Below are 20,839 nucleotides of genomic sequence, written 5' to 3' on the forward strand. Positions count from 1 at the left end.
TTATAAATGTTTCGAGTCTAAAATATAAATTGGCATACGCAAACGACGCGACGTCGCAGTTGCTGATCGGAATTTTTAACGGTGTACGTTCTTATTAAAAAAATAGTATGATAGTCTTTCTTTTTACGAGAATAAACGTTTAAATGCTGCGGGGAAAAAAACACACTTGTACAGCTTGCTAATTTTTTGCAATGTTTACTCCTCGATAAACGTTGTACACGTCGATTCGTCGCTTATACAAAAAGATCATCGCGGAGTGCAGCTATACACGGTAACACATGATTCTTATCTTACACGAGATTCAACAATAATCGAGTAAAAAAGCCGTCCGCGTTTGGTCAACACGGTAACAAAGATTGGTAAAATACAGAGTGTTCGAGAATTATGGCGCTGAACGAAGCATTTAAATTTCTCACCCCTAATAGAAATCGAATAATTCTTCCATCATTTTGCTATCTAAGAATGCTTTTTTTTTTGGATGAAACAGAGGATAATACTTAATTTCGAGCACGAAGACTAGGATCAATACATCGAACAAACGTCGCAATTGGATAAAGCGGAAAACAGTATTTAAAACAGCTATTGTAAGATTTATATAACTGTTATCAGAAAAATAGTGCACATAATTAAATTCTACAAACAGGCGTAATATGTTATCGAAGTAACTATTTTAACAGTTTTTTATATCCACGTTAATTCGCGAAGATGGTTTATTTGCTTAAATTTCTTCTTCAAACATTCGAGATCAATATTTTCTGACAATGCAAAATACCCATACACGCTACTTGTCTTGTACAACGAAGATTGTTATTCGTTAAAATAACGTAGTCGCGTCTTTTAACTTGTATATATACGTATATATATTATTACAAATATTTCCAGTTGGAACATATAAATAAAAGTTAAAATCACTTACGTCGTTAACTCCTTGAAAATAACGATTGAATTCTTAGTCTTTTATCAAATAGACATATAACAAACGAACGAACAAAAATAATAGCGACGGTCATAAAAATTTATTTGTATTCTCTTTCTATCCTTTACCCAGCTGATACCTGGCCCGTTATCATTTTCACGAGAAAAGTGACACGCATTCTTTCAACAGATAATTTCTAAAAAAAAAAAAAAAAAATCTTACTTAAATTTCGTCATTGTTACATTTAAAGTAGCGTTTTATTATTAACTATTATAAGAAACAAATACTTTCATTGTATAATATTTGGATCAGGATTAAAAGGGGTCCGAACGAAGTCGTTTTTACAATAATTTTCATCGAAGGAGCAACTCTCCGATGGTTTAATATTATTCTAATAAACATATGAAGTAGGAGGGTGGGAGGGGAGGAGGAAAAGGGGGGTAGAACTTGCTCGCTGTCAAACGGTTGACTCGCGATGCGACACAGTCAGTCTTCAAAATCTCAGATCTCCAAATTTAAATTGTTTACATGATGAAAAGGAAGCCTCGAACTGCAAAATGGAAAAGTGCTTTTCGATTTCTGTTTGTTCCATAATTTTAGAACGCTCTGTACGTAATACGATATATAGTGATATACATAATATAATCTAATAATCTCTATCTGTATAACATATAATTTGCATATAAATAATAAATAGAAAACGAGGAGCGGGGCTGATGATTAGCTTGGTAAGACTTTAGCGCTAAATTGCCATTACGAACATTCATAGGACTATTGGGGGGGGGGGGGGGGGGGCTGGTGATAATGACCAAACAAGGTGAAGAATAATAGAGAACAGTGAAAGAACTAACAATAATAATTGTGAATATACAACTGATTCATTTGGCATAGTAGTCTAGAGCGTTTTTTTTTTCTTTCTAGCGCAATAAAATAGGTCAGTGAAGATCATCGACCCAAGCAGTTTCTAACGACTCGATAAGAGTACGAACAAAAGCCATTTCTTTTCGTGCATTTTCCAAGATCACGCGGGGATCCTGAGAGGTGCACCGCAATATATTCGGTGCCATCACCATTGCTAAATTATTTGCGTCCATTTTAGTACGTGCAACCACTTCTGGTCTCGCGAATATCTGAAAAGTAATATTTCTTTACGTTGCGCAACACGTATGTACAATGGGAAAGCAGGGAAACGCCCAGGGACTTGTACCAAAGTTCAGGAATACCGGTATCTCCCTGGATATACGCGACTGAAAATATTTACCTGTAGAAACCGTATCAGGTGGCACAGAACTCGACGGTTCAAATCAGGTAGTCGGTCTACAAGCGCAGCGACATTAGCTGCAGAAACTTCAACGTCGTCGTGTCTCATAGATACACACTCTGTGTAAAATGAATCAGGTATCAAAGGCTCGTAAAGTTCGCGAACCCATAGTTTCAACAAAGAAGCAGGCGCGTGTGCATCTTGAGAAGCTGCCGAAATTGTACCATCCTCGAACCTATCTAAACACGCTTTCAAAGCGCTCACTTCGTCTGCATCTGCGGATACCCTGAAGATACCTTCGGTTAAGATACCGCCACACGCCAACACCTGACGCGTTAATGTGGTTTGTATCCATGGTAACTCTCGATTAGGAAATCTGTCTCTTTGCAGAGCCATTACTTCCGCGAGCGTTGCTCCGAACATGGATGCTCGGAAAATTTGAATCTATAGTAAAAAATCAATGTTTATTTCATCGTTGGAAAAAAAAAAAAAATAAATAAATAATAACAAAGAACATACTCTCGCTTGATCGATATCTTCTATAGTTGCCTTGCGAGGTTGTCGTTTGCCGTGTGCCCCAATTCGTTGCAAACGCCGACAGGCAACGGTTGCGTAATGACTAACTTGTACATGAATCGGCCACTTGGCCACTTCCGAGAATTGGAAATTGGGATCACGGTGTCTGTTCATGTATCCCTCGAGATAAGGCTCGAACGTGGCGCTGGGTGGCACGAAAGCCAGGCATATGGCCATCAACTCCCAACCTCTACGCAGACTTTCTTTCCGTGGATTTTCCGTAGTTTGTCTACAAATCTGTACGTACAATTCGTCTCGCAACGGTGGCTTTGAAAATGCAGTATTTACAATGTCCATAGCCACGCTGTCCAACGTCATTCCTAGGTTAGCCTTTCGATCGCCCATGTACACTTGCACCAACCTAAACAGATTACAAGCTTCCCGCTTCAGCAATTTCTCACCGTCCACGACTACGAGCATAGGTTGCGGTATAGGATCCTTCGACCAGCTGAGAATGTCCCGGACGCTGAACTTTTTCCGAAATAACAATCTCAGACCCTTCGGTCTGCCGCAATTCAAATTAAGATTGTCTTGTGCGTATTTCTCGATATCGCCGCCGCCCGCGCTATCGTTTCGCCTTGCCTCGTCAGTGTCGGTGTTGTCGACCCCGGTACCGATGGTAGGAACAAAACTTATAGTAGATACTGGAAGTGTTGTTTGTCTCGTGGTTGTCACGCTATCGCGCGTCTCCGTCTGTGTGACGATATTGGGAGGCGATGGAGGTCGTACTTGCGGCCTCGTTAGGGTATCAGCGGTATTGTAATAAGTCGCTAAGCCTGCGGTATCGTAAGTACCCAAATCTATAATAATAATTACAGATATATACATATATATATTTATATGAACACACGCGCGCGCACACACACACAAATATATATTAATATTTTTTGTATGTGTATCGATCACAAGCCAACTTCTCTACGAATAACAACGATTAACCTGCATAGTGATCTTCGAGGTATTCTTGGCTAGAAGAATCACCTTGGTTGCTCGCTGCCTCGTCGTCTGCAAACTGATCATCGGAATCGTCGTCGGCTCTACCGCCGATACCTTCGCCTCTCCCACCTTCTTCGTCTAAGGAATCATCACCTTCTTCCGCTAACAAAGGATCTCCAAACTTGTAACAACCTAGAAAATTCAAACAACATATTAACAGCGTAAGATACTCTACATTTTAATTCAAGCTAATTGCAACAGACAAAAGATCGAGCAACGAAAATAACCAACCGGTAACTTCTTTATAGAGTTGTCTTTGGTGAAAATTGAAAAATAATCGTGTACCTGAGAGTTTTGCTTGTTGAAGAATATAATGTTGAAGTGGCAACAAGTGATCCGGGTCGGATAACAGATTTCCATAAAACGGAGACGGAGGCGGACTCGGATTACCATTACTTTTCTTCTTTTTTCCGTCGTCCCCTTCCGTAAGACCTTCTGTTTCTTCGCCTACCGCACTGTTACTACTACTGTTACTGCTATTGCTACTGCTAGTATTACTGCTAAGTCTTTGTCTAGGTTGCTCGTGACTTTGACTTATTAAATAACGCTCGTGCATAGAATCGTCGTCTCTATCTCTCCTTCTTGATTGTTGTTGATGCAGATGCTGCAACTTTTGTTGCTGCACGAAACTGTAACTGCGAGCCAATGGTTGTGGTCCACCTTAGAAAAGAAATATATGCATACGCCATATTTATACGTATAGAATAGACTGATGCTTAATTCAAGGCCAACGAAATTTACTTACAATCCAAGGAATTATTACACGCCGTGTTTCTTCTATACTCTTTTTCTGTATCGCGTTCGCGTTCCCTCTCTCTTTCTGCAACCTCGAGGCTTCTCTGTTTCGACGCATTGCTTAAGATACCAGTACCCCTTAAAAGGCTCTTAGACGGTTCGTTTCTTTCCGTCAACATTCCGCCGTACATATCTCTAACGTTCGCTTCCGAAAGGGACACCGAACAACCGTGATGCCTTCTTCCTATACTACCAGTATTATCTTGTTTATTCATATTACGCGGATGCATGGAACTTGGATAAAAGGCTGATGTGTTTGTTTTGTCCAAACTATTTACTCTTTCTCTGTGATGAATTTCTCTTTCTCTATCTCTATGATAACGGTTACTACTTTCCACCAGGGAGCCATACTTTTCACCCTGCGATTTATAACTATGACTCAATTGAACTTCTGGCGGACGGTATGGAGGCATTTCTTGCCTGAATATCCTAGATTCCATCAACGAATCACGATATGGCGAAGTGCTTGGTTCAGGACCGTACGAACCTCTACTACTTTCTCTACCTACAAAGTTACAGATGCAAATGAAGTTATTTTTTCTTTTCTATCTTTTCTATTCTGTTTTGTAATCGGATACAAGTAACGCGTAACTTAAAAGATTACGAAATTTAACTCACATTCTTACCATTTTTATTCTTTTCCAAATCTAAATTTCCTGCTCTACCCTCGCGCTGCGAATCAACGAATGACTTCTTCTTAAAAAGAGGAGTACTAGTTGAAAGTGATAAACCTAATGGCGGTGGTTCGCCCAATGGCACTGACTTCTGATTCTTCACGCTTTCCAGAGTTCCACTTTTGTGTCTAGCTTCTAACGTGCCGCTGTGCTGTCTGGGCGAAGATTGTGCATGATTTGTCGGCGTTTGAGCAGCGGAACGATGGTGGTGACGGTGCGGGGAATCCAACAATCGATACCCAGTCGATTCCAACGACGTTCGACTGTGAGAAACAGAACTGTCGCTAGAACGCCCGGAGTCCTGAGAATGATTATGTTGACGACGCACTGTGGGCACTTCATGATGCCTATGATGCCTATTATTGTGATGATGATGATGATGATGATGCCGTCTTGAAGACGGAGACGGCGAAGGAGGAGATGTTTGAAGGTCTATGCCAACACCGGATGTTCGTGTTTTATTTACACTACCACTTTGCTATAAGGAAAAACACATTACAGCGTTTCTCTCCTATCCCACGATATTTCCGAAATAGGGAACTTACCAACGAAGAAGACAAATTAGAACTTTCTTGATGACTAAACCGTGTCGATCGACTAACGGAAGGCGTTTGTGTCTGCGTTGATACAGATTCTTTCTTTCTTGGCTCGGTCGGTTTCTGAATATTGATTCCGCTGCTGCTCGCTGGCTCAGTATTCTGTTTTAATGTCTACCACACGTTTTCAATGAGCTTTTGCACATAACAAGATACAATAATTTTTTTTTATATATTGATTTGTGATGGTGATAATACTAAAATTGTTATTTGTATAAGTGTAATATTAAAAGCAAAAATGGTACATGCATAAATATTAGGTATTGAAATCCCTCTGCCACGATTGCTTGGAATACAAATTTATGGTATTATTACAGATAAAGTATATGGATTTATTTGTGCTAAAAACTAAGTAAGAAATATCATATTTGTATAATTCTTAATTTATGCACGATATTATTATTGTATTTTTTCAGCTTCTCTAAATATTATAATTTTACGAGATTATCAAGGTTATTATATGGTATGATATAAACCACGGTTTTTTCTCTTAGTTACAAACATCTATTTATAGCTGAAAGGAGAACAGCTGGCTTGCACACTTGTATCTCCACAGAGCAGCTACATCAATGTATACAAATCATTATATGTACATAAATAGTCCACAAAGTTGATACGTCTAATAAACCAAATACTATGCCCATTAAACAAACATACACCTAGGACTCCTTTTACACAATATTTTTTAATATGATTTGCTTGCATTTGCGTAATTTTGTAATAAAATTTGAACTATTTCTACATAATCTTTTTACGCGATATACTTTCAGCATATAAAAGGAATCCCAGGCATATATAATTTAAACAGATTTTATCATTATCTAAAATACATCATATTTCCAATATTATATCGTGAATACTCTTAACACCATCATCTTTCCAAATAAAATATTTATTATAAAACGTGAACCACTTACTTGAAGCTTTGCTAAAGGTATGATATCACAATCGCTTGGACGGTGCCACACAGTTTGTTGGGAGGTTGCATTATAATAATAAAAGCGTGAAGTATTTTGATCAAATAATTCCCACCACTGATTGTTATCTGTTTTTTTCCTGTAATTAAAAGCACAGCAGTGAACTGTACACTGAAATATGTAGCATCAGAGAAATCATTAAATTTACCATAAAAGAATTCATAATTAAACTTTATAAAATGTAGGCCACATGGATCGTTTATATTCAAAGCATGCATCGAGAATAGAAATCTTATGGTTTGTAAATACTTCCAGAGCTACAAAAGGAAAACCTTGTACAAAGATAACTTTCGCTTGGATTTTAAAATACATCATAATATTAAACAATTAATTGTTCTACTTGTCAAAATCATCTATTTTATAATGGCATTGTCTCTAAACTAAAATAACAAAATCAAACTAAGCTGCAACGAAAATGTTTTCCCTACAATAAATGTACTATTAGCGCGTCTGAACATTTTTGAAATATTTGCTTTTACATAGGATGTAATATCTATATCTTACACTGGTACACCAGGTGGAGGATCCCATACACATTCTCCAGTTGTAAGATTGGCATACATGTGCTCTCTGGTTCGTGGTTCTATAATTTCCACCCATTCCATTCTACTGTAATTATAAAAAATTGTATTAATATTTTATTCTACAATTATATATTGTTAATATTTATATAAATTTTTATTACAGATCGTCAATCCGAACAAAACAATTTAACATTATCGCGAGATTGTAGGGTTTCTATAACTAAACATTTATTTAAAAAATGTTTTAATTATTGATTTAATAAAATATCATGATATTTAAAACTGATAAAATGCCATATAGAAACGTTAAACCATTAATAGATATAGGGTAAACATGAGATAAATTAGTTACTTCTTTTTATTCCTATAATTAAAAATTCTAAATATAGTACAACAAAGTAAAAAAATGCAGATAACAAAAACGCGTTTAATAGTTAAAACGAAGATCAAATAAACGAGAGTTCATAATCGAAGAGAATAAGTTCATTAAATTTTCAAAATTTTTTAATGAAAACAAGGCAAGTTCGCTTCAAGTTATAAATAATTAATCAATAGCATTCTGCCAAATCTGTAGCAAAACGAAGCATGACAAACGACGGTTTATCGGAAGTTTCTTTTCGTAAAAAACAACTACTAAATAGAGAAAAGCATTAGGAAAGACCGAAACGATGTAAAAAAATACGTAAAATCAAGCGAAGTGTCGTTGTATAATAAAAGGGTGTTCACCCCCACCTCCATAACCATAAATTGACAGAAATGCTGGCCGCAATACGCGCAACTGTCTGATGTCATGCTATCCATTTAATTGACTGAAATTGGTAGCAGAAATTCGTTTAAACATACATAGTTCTGTTCAGAGGGGAAAAAAAATGAAAGTGGCGAGAGAGACGGAGAAAAGGCAGAAACGCAAGTCCAATAACGCGTACGAGGTGTAAAACGTGTAAGAATCGCGAGAGATAAGACCCACCCAGTCGATACGGCGAATATTAAATGCACAAAAGCACAATTGGAGTTCTACGAACACGACGAAACTCTCTCCCAAGAAAACTGGGACGGGTCGCTGAGAAAAAAATTCACTATCGATCTGCGAAACATAGCCACTATACCCTGTCTATATTTCCATTTCCCTAGAAATAGAAAATTATCTTCTTACCCGTCGGATGCCATCGCGGAGAATCGGTCCCGAGCTTAAGCGGCACAAAACATTGCACGTCACTTCAAAAACACTTTGTGACACTTCGTAAGCACGACAGTGACACTTGGATGTCGCAACGTCCCATTTCCATGAGTACGAGCGACGCACAGACCCTTCATGACAGTCTACCGGCGGCCATCTTTTTTTCTACTGTTCATTTTATCGTTCTACCACTATGCAAACGAAAATTTACTTTATCCGAGGTTTTAAACACGTCTATCATAGTGCTACCCCACAGCCACTTTTAATACTAACAGTGCCGGAGTCCAGTTCTGATGTAAACATAACCCAAACTAGTCCAAGGCAATATAATTTACTACGGGTTTTCGCGAGGATTAATCTCGTAAACACTGAAATAAATATGATATAGCGTAGATTTCCTCCTTGTGGTGTTTAAATTCTAACCTATTGGAACCCTCGATTGGTTTTGTATTTTCTATTTTCCTTTTTTTTTTTACAGTAAAATTTTAAAGTTATAATTACATAGCAATGCCACAACGTTATATCATTTTTCCGTGCCTCGTCAACAAGTGACGCTGCAGTCGTATACCAACTGCTTAGCGCAATTCCTCGAAGCTAGGGAAATATTGTAAACTGTCGCTACAATTTTACTTAAATAATAACAGTGACTTGCACCGACCGAACAAGAACAGTAGGTGTCTACATTAAATTTTGTCACAGTGGTACTAACCATGGATACAATGGATCAAGATATATTGACAGTATTAAAACTTTTAATGATAGGTGAATCAAATGTTGGAAAATCGAGGTATTTATCGAAAAGTATTAATTGGTTGTTTATAACGTAATTGGAATCAATATATTTACATTGTTACCTTTGCTAGCATTATACTTAGATTCACTGAGAATGAATTCTTCGATTATATGCAGAGTACAATTGGTATGGATTATAAAACTAAACAGATTACAATTGATGGCAATACAGTGAAACTTGCTATATGGGTCAGTTTTAATTAAGCCTATCATAACAATTTTATATACAGCGATGTCTGTCAAATTTGAAGTTGATCGAGATCTGGCTTCTGTATCCCATGGAAGATAGCGAGAGAAAACTTTGTTTTATCTTATCAATCTGCTTAACTGTGTAGAACATTAAGTAAAGTATTCATAAATAACAAATAACAGTTTTGAAAATCTGTTAACGGATACTAATATACAAACAACATATAATAGAAATTAGTTTACCAATGAATCTGTGAATAAACTTTGCCTAGTTTTGCCTATTTTCGTTGGGGAAAAAATATAAAACAATCAGTGGAGTCTTATTTAGGTGAAGTAAAATCTATAAAAAAAACCTACTTTTATTATTTGCTCTATGCCAACTAGTCGAGGAAGTAGTAAGAATAATCTTGCAACTAAAAGTCCCTACAATTTGACAGATATTGATGTATTATTTGCACAAATACATAACTAATAAAACTTTTGTTATAGGACACTGCTGGACAAGAACGTTTCCGTACATTAACACCCAGTTATTATAGAGATGGTCAAGGTGCTATATTGGTGTACGACGTTACGAACAGAATTACTTTTATGAAGTTAGAAACATGGCTTAATGAATTAAATACCTATTGCAATAAAACGGATATTGTTAAAATGGTAGTTGGTAATAAAATAGATTTACCAAATAGAGAAGTAAGCACAGAGGAAGGCTTACAGTTCGCTAGAAGACATCAAACTTTGTATATCGAAAGTAGCGCCAAAACGTCCGATGGAATTAAATGTTGTTTCGAAGAACTTGTACAAAAGGTAAATTATAATTCTATATACAGTAGTGCCCACTTAAGTGACCACGCTCGGGACCGGCCGCGGTCATTTATGTGGGTATGGTTACTTCTCAGAATTCAACGGTGATAAGAAAAGGGGTAAAGTGCAAATGAGATATGATAGCTGGCATCCGAAACTATGTATCGATAACGATCGGTGTCAAGTTACGCTCGACACGCTCGATGTTCGAAGTTTATACAAATATGTCCCACACTTGACGGAGATAAGACTAAGAGTGTTCAGTTCTCGTGTGGAGCTCCTATTTAAGGGGCAAAAAGGACATGATAGGGATCAGGGGATGAATTTATGTATCCGACGAGCATTGCCGTGTAGGGATACCAGGTATACGCAACACTACGAATTAGTGGGGGATAACCGTGGACGCTTAAGTGGGCAAAAATGCGGTCACTTATGCGGGCACTACTGTATATTATAAATCAAAAGTAACATCGAATTAAAAAAATTTATGTAACGTCGCAGATAATACAAACACCAGGTCTGTGGGATCGACACGCGCTTCTTAAATCGTATGGTAATGGTAACATGGGAGGTATAAGACACAGAGGTCACAGAGGAATACAATCGCCAAATGATTCCCAATCTGTCGATCTATATTCAAACTGTTCTTGCAATCTGCTTTAACTAATTGTGATATAAAATTCAGCTGACGATACATATGATGAAGTTGTAACTTTAAATATAAGAATTATAACGAAAAATATGCATAATAATACAGCACGTTAATGTTTTACGTATGCCATGGAAAGAAACGTTTTACACATGTATGAAAGATATATGAGTTTGCTTTTAATAATTAAATTTTATATAGGTATTTGTGATAGTAAATTTGTATTCGTGTAAATATATCTTGCATACATGCATAGTTCAATGATTAATAAATATTGACAGAACTTCATTAATATCTCGAGCAGATGTTGTATTATAATTGATAGCATTTTTGTATAAGCGTTTACATATTTTCTAAATTATAAGTAACAGAATCAACAACAAATAAATAAAAACGAAAAACATATAAGTTTCAGTCACCTAGAAGTATTTATAAGTTTCTTTAGTATTTTACCGTCACATATGTTTATTTTGTGATGAACGAATGTATAGTAATTGTTTTTATTATAATGTACTTGTAAATAAAGCACTTTCTGTACATAAAATATCGTTTTCTAATGTGTTTGCTTTTACTCGATTTTCATCGAATAATTTGAATACAGTCACTTGAAGTTACTTTTGTTAATGAATTTAACGGAAATAATTATTTTCTTTTTTGACATTTTTATTTCATTTGTAAAATTAATCGGGCTTGTACGCGTATAAATGAAACATGAAGCAATTTGAATTCGTTAATCGGTATACGAGTAAGAAGAAAAGTAATGATTACACAGAAACTATAAAGTAATGTACAGCATTTTCATTAGCTCAAAGCGCTTCTGCCAAATTAAAAATTGAATAATATACTTTCTATTTGATACTGTTAGAAAAGAATTTCCTGATTACAAGACCAAATTATTGAAACTACTAACGTATAAACTCAAACAATTTATTCGTAATCAATCAAATGCAAAAAGATTTTTTACATATACCATAAACAACAGACGTTTATGGATCGCTATCCAGAGCGGATTATATAGCATACATGTCTTAAAAACATTACAAAAGGAAGGTAGAGGAAGCTAAATTTTACTTCAACAAACTTTTTGTTAATTTAAGACAATTTTTAGGTATGTCCGTACATACCATTATAAAAGCAATGAAACTTGGGCTAATTAGACTTAATCGTTGTGAACTTTTCTACTTCAAAAGCTTTGAAGTAGAACCATACACATTGCAATTCCAAGATACGTGGACAAGCAAATTCAGCGATGAGCTTATCGCAAATTTAAGATCTACAGGTTTAAGTGAATCAGAATGTTGGCATATAATTATATATGGAGTAGACTCTCAAAGTCCACGTATCCTTTGTCGTTTATTATTAAATGGTATTGATGTTCCTGGAATTATAAATTGGCAATCACCTGTTACTCATGCATCACCAAAAATAATTCAGTTTTTGAAACATATTGGAATAAAAGAAGATGTTGTACAATTCATAGAACAGTACGGAATTAACGAAGAGATCGAGCAAATATTAAGCAATATAGGATATGACGAAACGGAAGAAAAGGGCCTTGCCATGGAGGTCTAAATACGATTTGAATAATAAACAATTTAACAAGTTTCTTTATTGTATGTACCGTTGCGTTTTCTTATGTACAATGCTATGTATAACATGTAGGAAATAATATGTGAATGTAATTCAACCATGCTGGGACAAGAAACCAATAGTTCTGGAATAATAAACAATATTTGTGAAACAAGTAATTCAAGGAGCACTTCTACTTCAATTAATATGCTAGATTATTTTCAACAATGCAATTCTCAGTGTCACCTTGGAACAGAAAAAAACATAATGGAAGAATTGTCTGTACAAAGAAATAATTATTTAAGGTAATTATTAAACATTTAAACTTTTAAAAATTTGTTATCCTTGCTCTTTGCAATTATAGACAAAATATTATGGTGCCTGTAGCGTGGGCAATGGCAAAGGCTTTAAAATATGGACCATCTGATCCAATACATTACATAGCATACCAACTAATACGTTGGAAAAACAATAATGTTATCCAAACTAAAAAAGATACTATTTACGAAGTTATTGCATTAGCCACAGTAACAATGGATCATAAACTTATTGTTAGCACTATTTATAATTCTCGATATTTAAAAAATAGTACCCTTATTTTTCAGCGATAATACAAATGTTTAATACTATGTAACGATGTTTTTATATAGCTGCGAATGAAAGAAAAATTGGTTAAAAGTCTCAATGAGGAAGCTATGGAAAATATTCCCTGTACTGTTTGCAAAGATTATCAGACATCGCGTCATATCCAACAAAAATGTTGGAAGTGTACAAAAAAATTGGCAAGAAAGTACGAAATTTGTAAATTCCAACAAATATGTAGTTCTTGTAAAATCAATGGAATAGATTAAAATACACGAAGAAAGTGGAAAAAGCTAAGCTAAGAGAATAAGAATTTTCACAAATACGTAATTTTTGTTAAATTAATGTATTAATAAATAAAACCATTCTTAAAATATAAATGTTCAGAACACTTTTTAATAAAAATTGCTTAAAAAATTCGTTTATTTTATAATTTGTCTTGTACACTTGTCTCAAGTTTACTAAAACGACATAGTATCCACATAAAAGTAATATGCACGGCACGGAATGAATATTCAACCTCACAATTAAGGATACACTCTAAATACATCATGGCAGTGATACTAATTTCAATTCTTAAATGATATAAAAATATTATGTCATTGTGAGTTTGATTAATTCTTTTTCTTTTCTCGTTTGTTACATTATCGGTAAATCTAAAAAAAGTATACATAAAATTTCGATTATATTTACTACCGAGACACGGATAATCTAAATACAAATGCGTATACGCGAATTCCGATAACGTGTGGTGCTCTGACCACATTTATTATAATTAAGAATGTACACTCTTTGCTAAGACTTTCTTTGTGTAACCGTAAAGCAATCTTTACTTCAAAATGTATGATAAACAATGCTGATCTCATGAAAGCATTGCCCTTAATAATATCAAAGGATGAAACTGAAAGTGTTGTGACCTCGAATAAAGAGATACCGAGAGTGTATAAAATGTCGACATCAATGATATTTCTCTATGCGTTTATTATATAAAATATAAAAACGATTTCTGCAGATTTAATGATTCAGGTACTACTGTAATGAATCAATGATACAGACTATTTGCATATAGTAGATTAAAAAGGAAAAGAAAAATGTAAAGATATTACTTGATGAATTCCATAACGATTTCTTTCCCGTTTTCGGCACGCTCTTCTTCGCGCGTGAACTATTTTCATTCTGGACAAAGATACAAAGTACATCAATAAAATAGCAACGTATCAAAATATAGTTTTGCATCTATTCGTTTGGTCTATATCCTGAGCTACTAACAGAATGGGGTTCTCTATTATGGTGAACTTTCCTTCGTACGTTAAGTAAAGATGGAAGTACATAGTAAGTAATAGTTTAAGTCTATTTTGTATGGACGTTTCTTGCAGTCTGGGTTAGGTCTGAGCAGTTATTAATAAACCACTCGCAGATCTTTTAAGCTATACTTTAAGCTATTGGAATAATTATCATTAAACGTAACGATGTATTTTTTTGTTTATAATCTGATCGTAAATATGATAATGTTTGCAATGAGAACAAAAAAATTTCTTAACACGCCGACGTGATAATTTGGTAGCTTTTGCTTTTACGACTGTGAACCGCGCGATTTAAACCGAATATACTTGAAGTTTGTTGATTTTATTTTTTTCTTCTTCGGATTCATCGCGACAAATCATAAGCGTATGAGAAATGCCGCACGTGACGGCAGTAATGTATAAACCTTCCAGTGCTTTCACTTCCATTGGAGTGGTCGAGGATTTACGCATTTCGCCAAAACCCTGAAATAAATAAATTAAGGACAAGAAATTTACTTTAATGGCGTTCAAAGGTTTGTAAGTATCGTTATGAAGTTATGTACCAATTCGCCGAATGTAGGACTAGCGCCCCAAGCGATAACCGAATCGTCAGCTGCAACTACTACGCTTGTTTGGGAACAACCAACGCATCTGATTTCCCAGCCAGACAAATCTTGGATTGGTTTTGGATACATATTGGCTTCTCCGGTACGTTTCGTTTGTCCAAACATTAAGGCTGTCCCATGAACATTGATAGCAATACTATATGTACTGCCACAATGCACGGCTCTGACACCTCGATTAGGTGGCTCTAAGAATTTAATTAAACGGGGCACGAACTCGTCTCGTTGCTCGTTGTGACCCAAACGGCCAATACCACCGAATCCCCAAGAAAATGCCCGGTTTTTACTATCAATCGCGACGGTATGATAATGACCGCAACTGAAGTCTGTAATCTCGACGCGATCTAAAGGCGTAACATGGCCGTCTTTCGATCTTTCAACGTAAAAAACGATTCTCTTAGGCACTTTCTCAAAATGAAATGCCATTTTTGTATTTGTTATGAAATATTTCCCATCCGTGTTATGACCTAAGGCTCCATATTCCGGGCTTCCAAACGAGTGCAAACCACCTTTAATGTCTAGGATCATTGAAAATTCTGCACCGCATCCTACTTTCACTATAGGCGGACCAGAATATTTTACTTTAGTGGCCGAGACAATGCAGGCGTCAGTTTTTCCCACGCCGCATTGACCTAATTTATTGTCTCCGGCGGCGAAAACTATGCCACGACTTGTTAAAAATAAGGTATGATTACGACCACAAAATGCTGCTATAACCGTATGCCCCTTTAATGCTGTAACTTCAGTAGGTTCGTCCCGACGTTTCGCATCGCCGACACCTAACTGACCTATTAAAATCATTTCATGAAATAATATACTACGTAACGTATCTTCGTAGAATTAATACAGTGTTAAAAAATTTGTTAAGCCGCACCAAGAGAAACGGTACAGCTTAACAAATTCCAAAGTTTTCAGTTTCTTTGAAGTATGTATTTACTTACATCAGAGTACTTAATTTTAAAGATAAGTCTTGATTACCTTTTTTTCATTTACCTTTATCATTTCTACCAAAAGCAAGGCATCTATTATCCTCGGTAACGATAATACTATGGGAAGCAGCCGGACCAGAGGCAATCAATCTGACCCGTGCGCCGTTGAGGTTTTTAAAAGTATGGGGTGTCCATAAACTGCGTCCTATGTTAACTTTAACTCCTTTCGGTGGAGCTTTGCGACCAGCCATCTCCCAATTTGTAAGACCACACATGAGCAATGTTCCAGGTTTACCCCATCCACCCTGTAACAGAAACACACGACCGAATAGTCAAACAACTTCGTCAAAGATAGAATAATTCTTCAATTTTTGACCTTGTAACCCAAATTATCCATTGACCAAGAAGCTTATATAACTAAATGATATATTTTATTTTATTTTTAATAAGATTATGATACAAAGGATTTAAAGTTTATGATTACTTAGATGTTAATAAAATACGTATTGTTTTAGACTGTCATCAAGTCTTAAATACCAACTATAGAGCTATTCTTTATAAATCCAATAAGCAATTGTTGAGATTCAATAACTCCTACGTTTTAAGCTTTTCCCCGATAACCCAAGAATAATAATACCTTTTCAATTAGTTTGTTATATTCTACTTAATTTCAAAATGAAATTGGTATTTCTTTTAAAAGCTTGAGTATAATCTTTGTGTTTCAAATTCATACAAATTCTGTTTACGTGATTTTTTTATACAGTCTGTTATAAACAAGTTAGTTGTGATCTTCAAACTAGATCAGTTACTTTGTACATGACTTATAATATCTACAGAAGTCAAACATATCAGACCTAATTTAATCAGACATTAAAATTCCAGTTCATCAGAGAAAGTTATGCGCAAGAGCTTGTTAAAAAGTTATGCATTGACTTTTTGATACAATATAGAGCAAGGAGATATATTAAGAATAGAAATAACGATACACGATCTTCTGAAATAATTGTTTTTACTGGCTGTAAAACCCACCAGCGTTGCAAATGCCAACGTTGTTTTCTGACCCGTCGGACCCCAATATACCCTCTACCTGAGATAAACAAGCATGTGAGAAAGTTAGAAGTAATATCACCTCAGGTGGCGGCAATTCTGGAATACTGGAGACATCGGTAAGGTCATCTTCGGCAGCGTCCTCACCGTCAGCATTCGAACCGGTCTCGGCGTCATCGACATCTGAATCATGTTCACTGGAGATGTCTTCTTCGTCGTATTCAACCTTTCTCGATTTTCCACGACTCTTCTTGCTCATCGGAATTTTTCGTTTAGTCGACATATTGGTGGATCCTCTGTTTAAAATTTATTAACGATTAGAAAATCGGTTCCGCGGGACGCAAATACAATGACATTTATCGATGTAATGGCGCTGAGACCTGTACCGTTCGACAAATGGACAACAAAAACGCGGCCATCTGGCGCTCAAAAATCATAATAAAACCATGCTCCAGTGATAAGTACAAAGCAAACTCGAGTTTATGATTGTAAATCGCCGAGGGCGCGCTCCGTGTTCCGTTCATTTCGAGATTCGCGGAACGCGGAAATTGGACCACGATTTGTGCAACACATACACGCTAAAAATGAAATTTGTAACGTTATTATAATCATTGCTTTTCTATTGTATTAAATTAGACCTAGCCGAAGTTTATTTCAATCGACCTTAGGTTCTTCATTTGATAAATTAATAGCGAATTAAAATACTGCTTATTCGAAAAAATAACATTTATTTCTTAAAAGGTCTCCCTACTGTAGGAACTTAAAAAAATCGATTTTTCTTTTTGCCTGTTTTCCGATTAATTATAGTCTGTATTATATACTACGTGTAAAACAAGAAAACCAAAGTAAAGAAAAATTTTTCTTGAAGCGTTTCTGGTTCTTGCTCGAGTCACGCTTCCGTAAATAAATAAGAATAATTGTATTCGAATGACTAAGATTTCGTTTTAAATTCAAGTTTTGTATCATCTCGAATTGCGAGATCTCGTGAAGCTCTAATCAGCTGTCGAATCAGCATACATTTGAAAGCAATGTCATGCTTAATTCGCGTTTTTCTTCGATATATATTCAATCAAATTCGAGAAGATAGTCATTTGCAATAATTCGAATAAAGTATGGTTTAATTTTTTTTAATTTAGTGTAGTCGTAGAGTTAAAGAAGAAATTATTTTCGTGGTGGAATTTGATAATTTTATAAGAACAAAGAGAATTAAAATATTCAAGGTGATATTCGTTACTTTGTGTTATATGATAGAGGTAAAAATATTAGTTTTAATAGTTAAACGTACATTCTAGAAGTATGGTTAAACGTTATTTTAAATACGCATTTATTTAAAATCCTATTTGAATAAATATTTCGAAAGTTTTCAAATTATTTAAAATTTTTATCACAATTTTTTTTTTTATACATTTTCATATATGTATTTTTTACGTTGTACTGTTTCGTCGTAAAGATTTTTAATCCAATTTTGATATTTTAATTATTGAATAGTATATGGAAAGTTGGAGGTTATAATTTATAATTTCAGATTGTCATTATACGCACACTTGCTAGAATGGAATGTTTTAATTTTGAATATTCTTGAATAATTGTAAACTTTCAACGAAATATGTATAATCACAAAGAACTATAAACTTTATGCAAAATATGTAAAATATAAATTAAGGTTAGGATTTACAAATTTTTAATTTTTCAATGTTTGAACAATGTAACTTGAAGTTACAATTGTATACTTCAAAATTAAAAATATTTTTTAAACAATTGACAGTTAAAAATGTAAAAATTGTTAATGGTATTATTTTCTGGAATATTATTGTAATACAAGGTTTAATCTTTATTTTAGATTCTCTTGACCGAAGATGGAATTCCCAAATTTAGGTGAACATTGTTCAGAAAGCAGTTGCAATCGATTGGACTTCTTGCCAATGAAATGCGATGCGTGTGCTTCAATATTTTGTACAGAACACGTATCATATATTAATCATAGCTGTCCGAGCGCATATAAGAAAGACTTTCAAGTTCCAGTATGTCCTCTTTGTAATACGCCAGTACCTATAAAACGAGGCGACCCACCAGACATTGCAGTAGGACAACACATTGATAACGAATGCCAATCAGATTTAAGAAAACCTGGCCAGAAAATATTTTCAAATAGGTAAAATATTGCGATTATAAATTTCATTTAAAATACAACTTCATGATAAATACGTTTACTACAGAAGTTTAAGTATTAGTATGTCATCAGTTTTCTTTTTCAGATGTTCGTTCAAAGGTTGCAAAATCAAAGAAATAGTTCAAGTACGTTGTTCCGAATGCAGTGAGAATTTTTGTTTAAAGCATAGACATCCAACGGACCATACATGCGTAGGCCAGGAAGAAGCCATTCGAAGAAAACGACTCGATGCTGTAAAAAATAATATGAAAGCTAATAAAAGAAATGGTGAAATTATGAAGAGTTACCAAGGCAGTATGAGCGAAGATGAAGCTCTTGCTAGGGCTCTTCAGGCTTCCATGCAGGACGAAGATGCAACAGCTACCCACCGACCGCTCGAGGCTGTACCTTCCGGAAATAGAGATAAATGTAGGCTTTTTTAAATCTTTCCATTTTGTACAACTTTTCAAAACACTCGATGTACATTTTTCAGCCGCACAAATCTAGAGAAATTGTTACTTTTTTCTGAAACTTTAATCTTTTGTTTGTGATAAGGAACAAGTTGAAACAATATTTACTACCGTTGGAACAAAGTTGACCGCACTGGACAAAGTTGGGCAAATTTTATTTGCGAAAAACGAATAGAAATTTTAGATCGATACGTAAACTAATTTTTATGTACGTTTTATCGATGAATTCGCTCATAAATTCTATCATTTTTATTCGATATTCAAGAATAAAATTTGCCCAACTTTGGCTTCGAGTTATCGGTAGGTTATGTATTCTTTTTCATGCCGCTTCGTTTCTCATTCCTTCTCATAACTATTGAAACGCACGGTTTCCGTCCCTCGGAGATAGCTTAAAAGTTAGATTCGTACTTGGCGCGATTTGCAGTGAGGATAATGTATTTGAGTGGTCAGTTAAGTTTGTCCCGACTATAGTATATTAATAATTTATAAACTTTCAAGTAACTTCAGCACTTTACAATTTTAAGGAAGTTTTACTCGCGCGGATTCTTAGGACGATCATTACGCAATGTAAAACTTTTTTAAATCACATATCATGATCAATAGTGGAATTAGATTAACACGCATCATACAAGTTATGTAGGAACAAAGTAATGCAACACTCACTAATAGAATATCTTAGTATTTCTTGAATCTCTTTTTGTAAACAAGTAAATGCAACTTCGCAGATAAACGAAAAATAATAAAACTTGCAGGTCAAATACTATTTTAGTTTGCTTTTTATAACAAGAACTATACATATTAAAGGAAGTAAAACGCTTTGTTAATCCAACAAAGTATTTATTATATAGATAGTTTGATAATTGATATACATTTGTTATCTAAGCAAAACGTTTTATCTCGCCAGAACCTTAAGCAATTCTAAATGTACAGAAACGAATGTACATACTCAACGTTTTCAATTAAGATTAAATTAATCGATAATATTGATAATAATTAATTCGAATACAATCAAAATCAAATCACTATCACAATTTTTGTCTTTTAACCTTAATATATTTGTATTCTTCTACTTGTACTTTTTAACCATTCTAATACTAAGTAATTTATACCTTTTAAAAGCTATACTTCTCCATGCATTACTGCTTTGTTAACTGACTTTATATTCGTCTATTCTACTTTTTGAATAAAAAATTGTATTTTAAATCTGCATTTGTTCAATTTTACACTGGCTTTGTAAAATGGTCCTGAGAAGTTCGTTTTT

The 20,839-nt window shown here is 34.7% G+C and overlaps 6 protein-coding genes across 13 annotated transcripts; 4 read left to right on the forward strand and 2 right to left on the reverse strand.

Moving 5' to 3' along the window:
* Positions 1-120: 120 nt before the first annotated feature.
* Positions 121-8,876, reverse strand: Rhogap93b (MyTH4 and RhoGAP_KIAA1688 domain-containing protein RhoGAP93B). Of its 6 annotated transcripts, none has more exons than XR_013080069.1 (12): positions 7,477-7,523; positions 7,296-7,400; positions 6,732-6,870; positions 5,764-5,928; positions 5,171-5,696; positions 4,495-5,049; positions 4,035-4,409; positions 3,693-3,881; positions 2,697-3,553; positions 2,178-2,621; positions 1,104-2,046; positions 121-1,029 (listed from the first exon to the last, which is right to left on the reverse strand). XR_013080069.1 is itself a non-coding variant. In XM_076769906.1 (12 exons), the coding sequence occupies exons 2-12, from the start codon at positions 8,480-8,482 to the stop codon at positions 1,852-1,854; spliced, it is 3,564 nt and encodes a 1,187-aa protein (XP_076626021.1). In that variant the 5' UTR covers positions 8,483-8,683; positions 8,766-8,876; the 3' UTR covers positions 121-1,851. The 6 variants fall into 6 exon arrangements, 5 of the variants coding, with proteins under 5 accessions (XP_076626021.1, XP_076626022.1, XP_076626024.1 ...); XM_076769906.1 differs by lacking the exon at positions 7,477-7,523 and adding exons at positions 8,469-8,683; positions 8,766-8,876 and having other exon boundaries at positions 121-2,046; XM_076769907.1 differs by lacking the exon at positions 7,477-7,523 and adding an exon at positions 8,283-8,381 and having other exon boundaries at positions 121-2,046.
* Positions 8,877-9,057: 181 nt separating this feature from the next.
* LOC143344153 (ras-related protein Rab-18-B) lies at positions 9,058-11,470 on the forward strand. Its single transcript, XM_076769914.1, has 4 exons — positions 9,058-9,279; positions 9,356-9,473; positions 9,963-10,280; positions 10,779-11,470. The coding sequence occupies exons 1-4, from the start codon at positions 9,203-9,205 to the stop codon at positions 10,938-10,940; spliced, it is 675 nt and encodes a 224-aa protein (XP_076626029.1). The 5' UTR covers positions 9,058-9,202; the 3' UTR covers positions 10,941-11,470.
* Positions 11,471-11,937: 467 nt separating this feature from the next.
* Positions 11,938-12,804, forward strand: LOC143343515 (uncharacterized). Its single transcript, XM_076768489.1, has 2 exons — positions 11,938-12,492; positions 12,589-12,804. The coding sequence occupies exons 1-2, from the start codon at positions 12,037-12,039 to the stop codon at positions 12,802-12,804; spliced, it is 672 nt and encodes a 223-aa protein (XP_076624604.1). The 5' UTR covers positions 11,938-12,036.
* On the reverse strand, positions 12,429-17,416 carry LOC143343769 (protein RCC2 homolog). Of its 2 annotated transcripts, XM_076768993.1 has the most exons (5): positions 17,346-17,416; positions 17,042-17,255; positions 15,977-16,217; positions 14,924-15,771; positions 12,429-14,843 (listed from the first exon to the last, which is right to left on the reverse strand). In XM_076768993.1, exons 2-5 carry the CDS (start codon positions 17,240-17,242, stop codon positions 14,673-14,675), a joined length of 1,461 nt encoding a protein of 486 aa, XP_076625108.1. In that variant the 5' UTR covers positions 17,243-17,255; positions 17,346-17,416; the 3' UTR covers positions 12,429-14,672. The 2 variants fall into 2 exon arrangements, with proteins under 2 accessions (XP_076625108.1, XP_076625109.1); XM_076768994.1 differs by lacking the exon at positions 17,346-17,416 and having other exon boundaries at positions 16,942-17,070.
* Positions 12,859-13,346, forward strand: LOC143343516 (uncharacterized). The gene is made up of 2 exons (XM_076768491.1): positions 12,859-13,046; positions 13,146-13,346. The coding sequence occupies exons 1-2, from the start codon at positions 12,870-12,872 to the stop codon at positions 13,344-13,346; spliced, it is 378 nt and encodes a 125-aa protein (XP_076624606.1). The 5' UTR covers positions 12,859-12,869.
* Positions 17,417-17,896: 480 nt separating the features above from the next.
* On the forward strand, positions 17,897-20,790 carry LOC143343702 (AN1-type zinc finger protein 2A). 2 transcript variants are annotated; one of them, XM_076768861.1, is made up of 3 exons: positions 17,897-18,212; positions 18,800-19,111; positions 19,215-20,790. In XM_076768861.1, the coding sequence occupies exons 2-3, from the start codon at positions 18,816-18,818 to the stop codon at positions 19,549-19,551; spliced, it is 633 nt and encodes a 210-aa protein (XP_076624976.1). In that variant the 5' UTR covers positions 17,897-18,212; positions 18,800-18,815; the 3' UTR covers positions 19,552-20,790. The 2 variants fall into 2 exon arrangements, with proteins under 2 accessions (XP_076624976.1, XP_076624977.1); XM_076768862.1 differs by having other exon boundaries at positions 17,897-18,179.
* The last annotated feature ends 49 nt before the right edge of the window (positions 20,791-20,839 follow it).

Source organism: Colletes latitarsis, chromosome 7 (genome assembly GCF_051014445.1).
Source record: "Colletes latitarsis isolate SP2378_abdomen chromosome 7, iyColLati1, whole genome shotgun sequence".
Classification (NCBI taxonomy): Eukaryota; Metazoa; Arthropoda; class Insecta; order Hymenoptera; family Colletidae; genus Colletes; species Colletes latitarsis.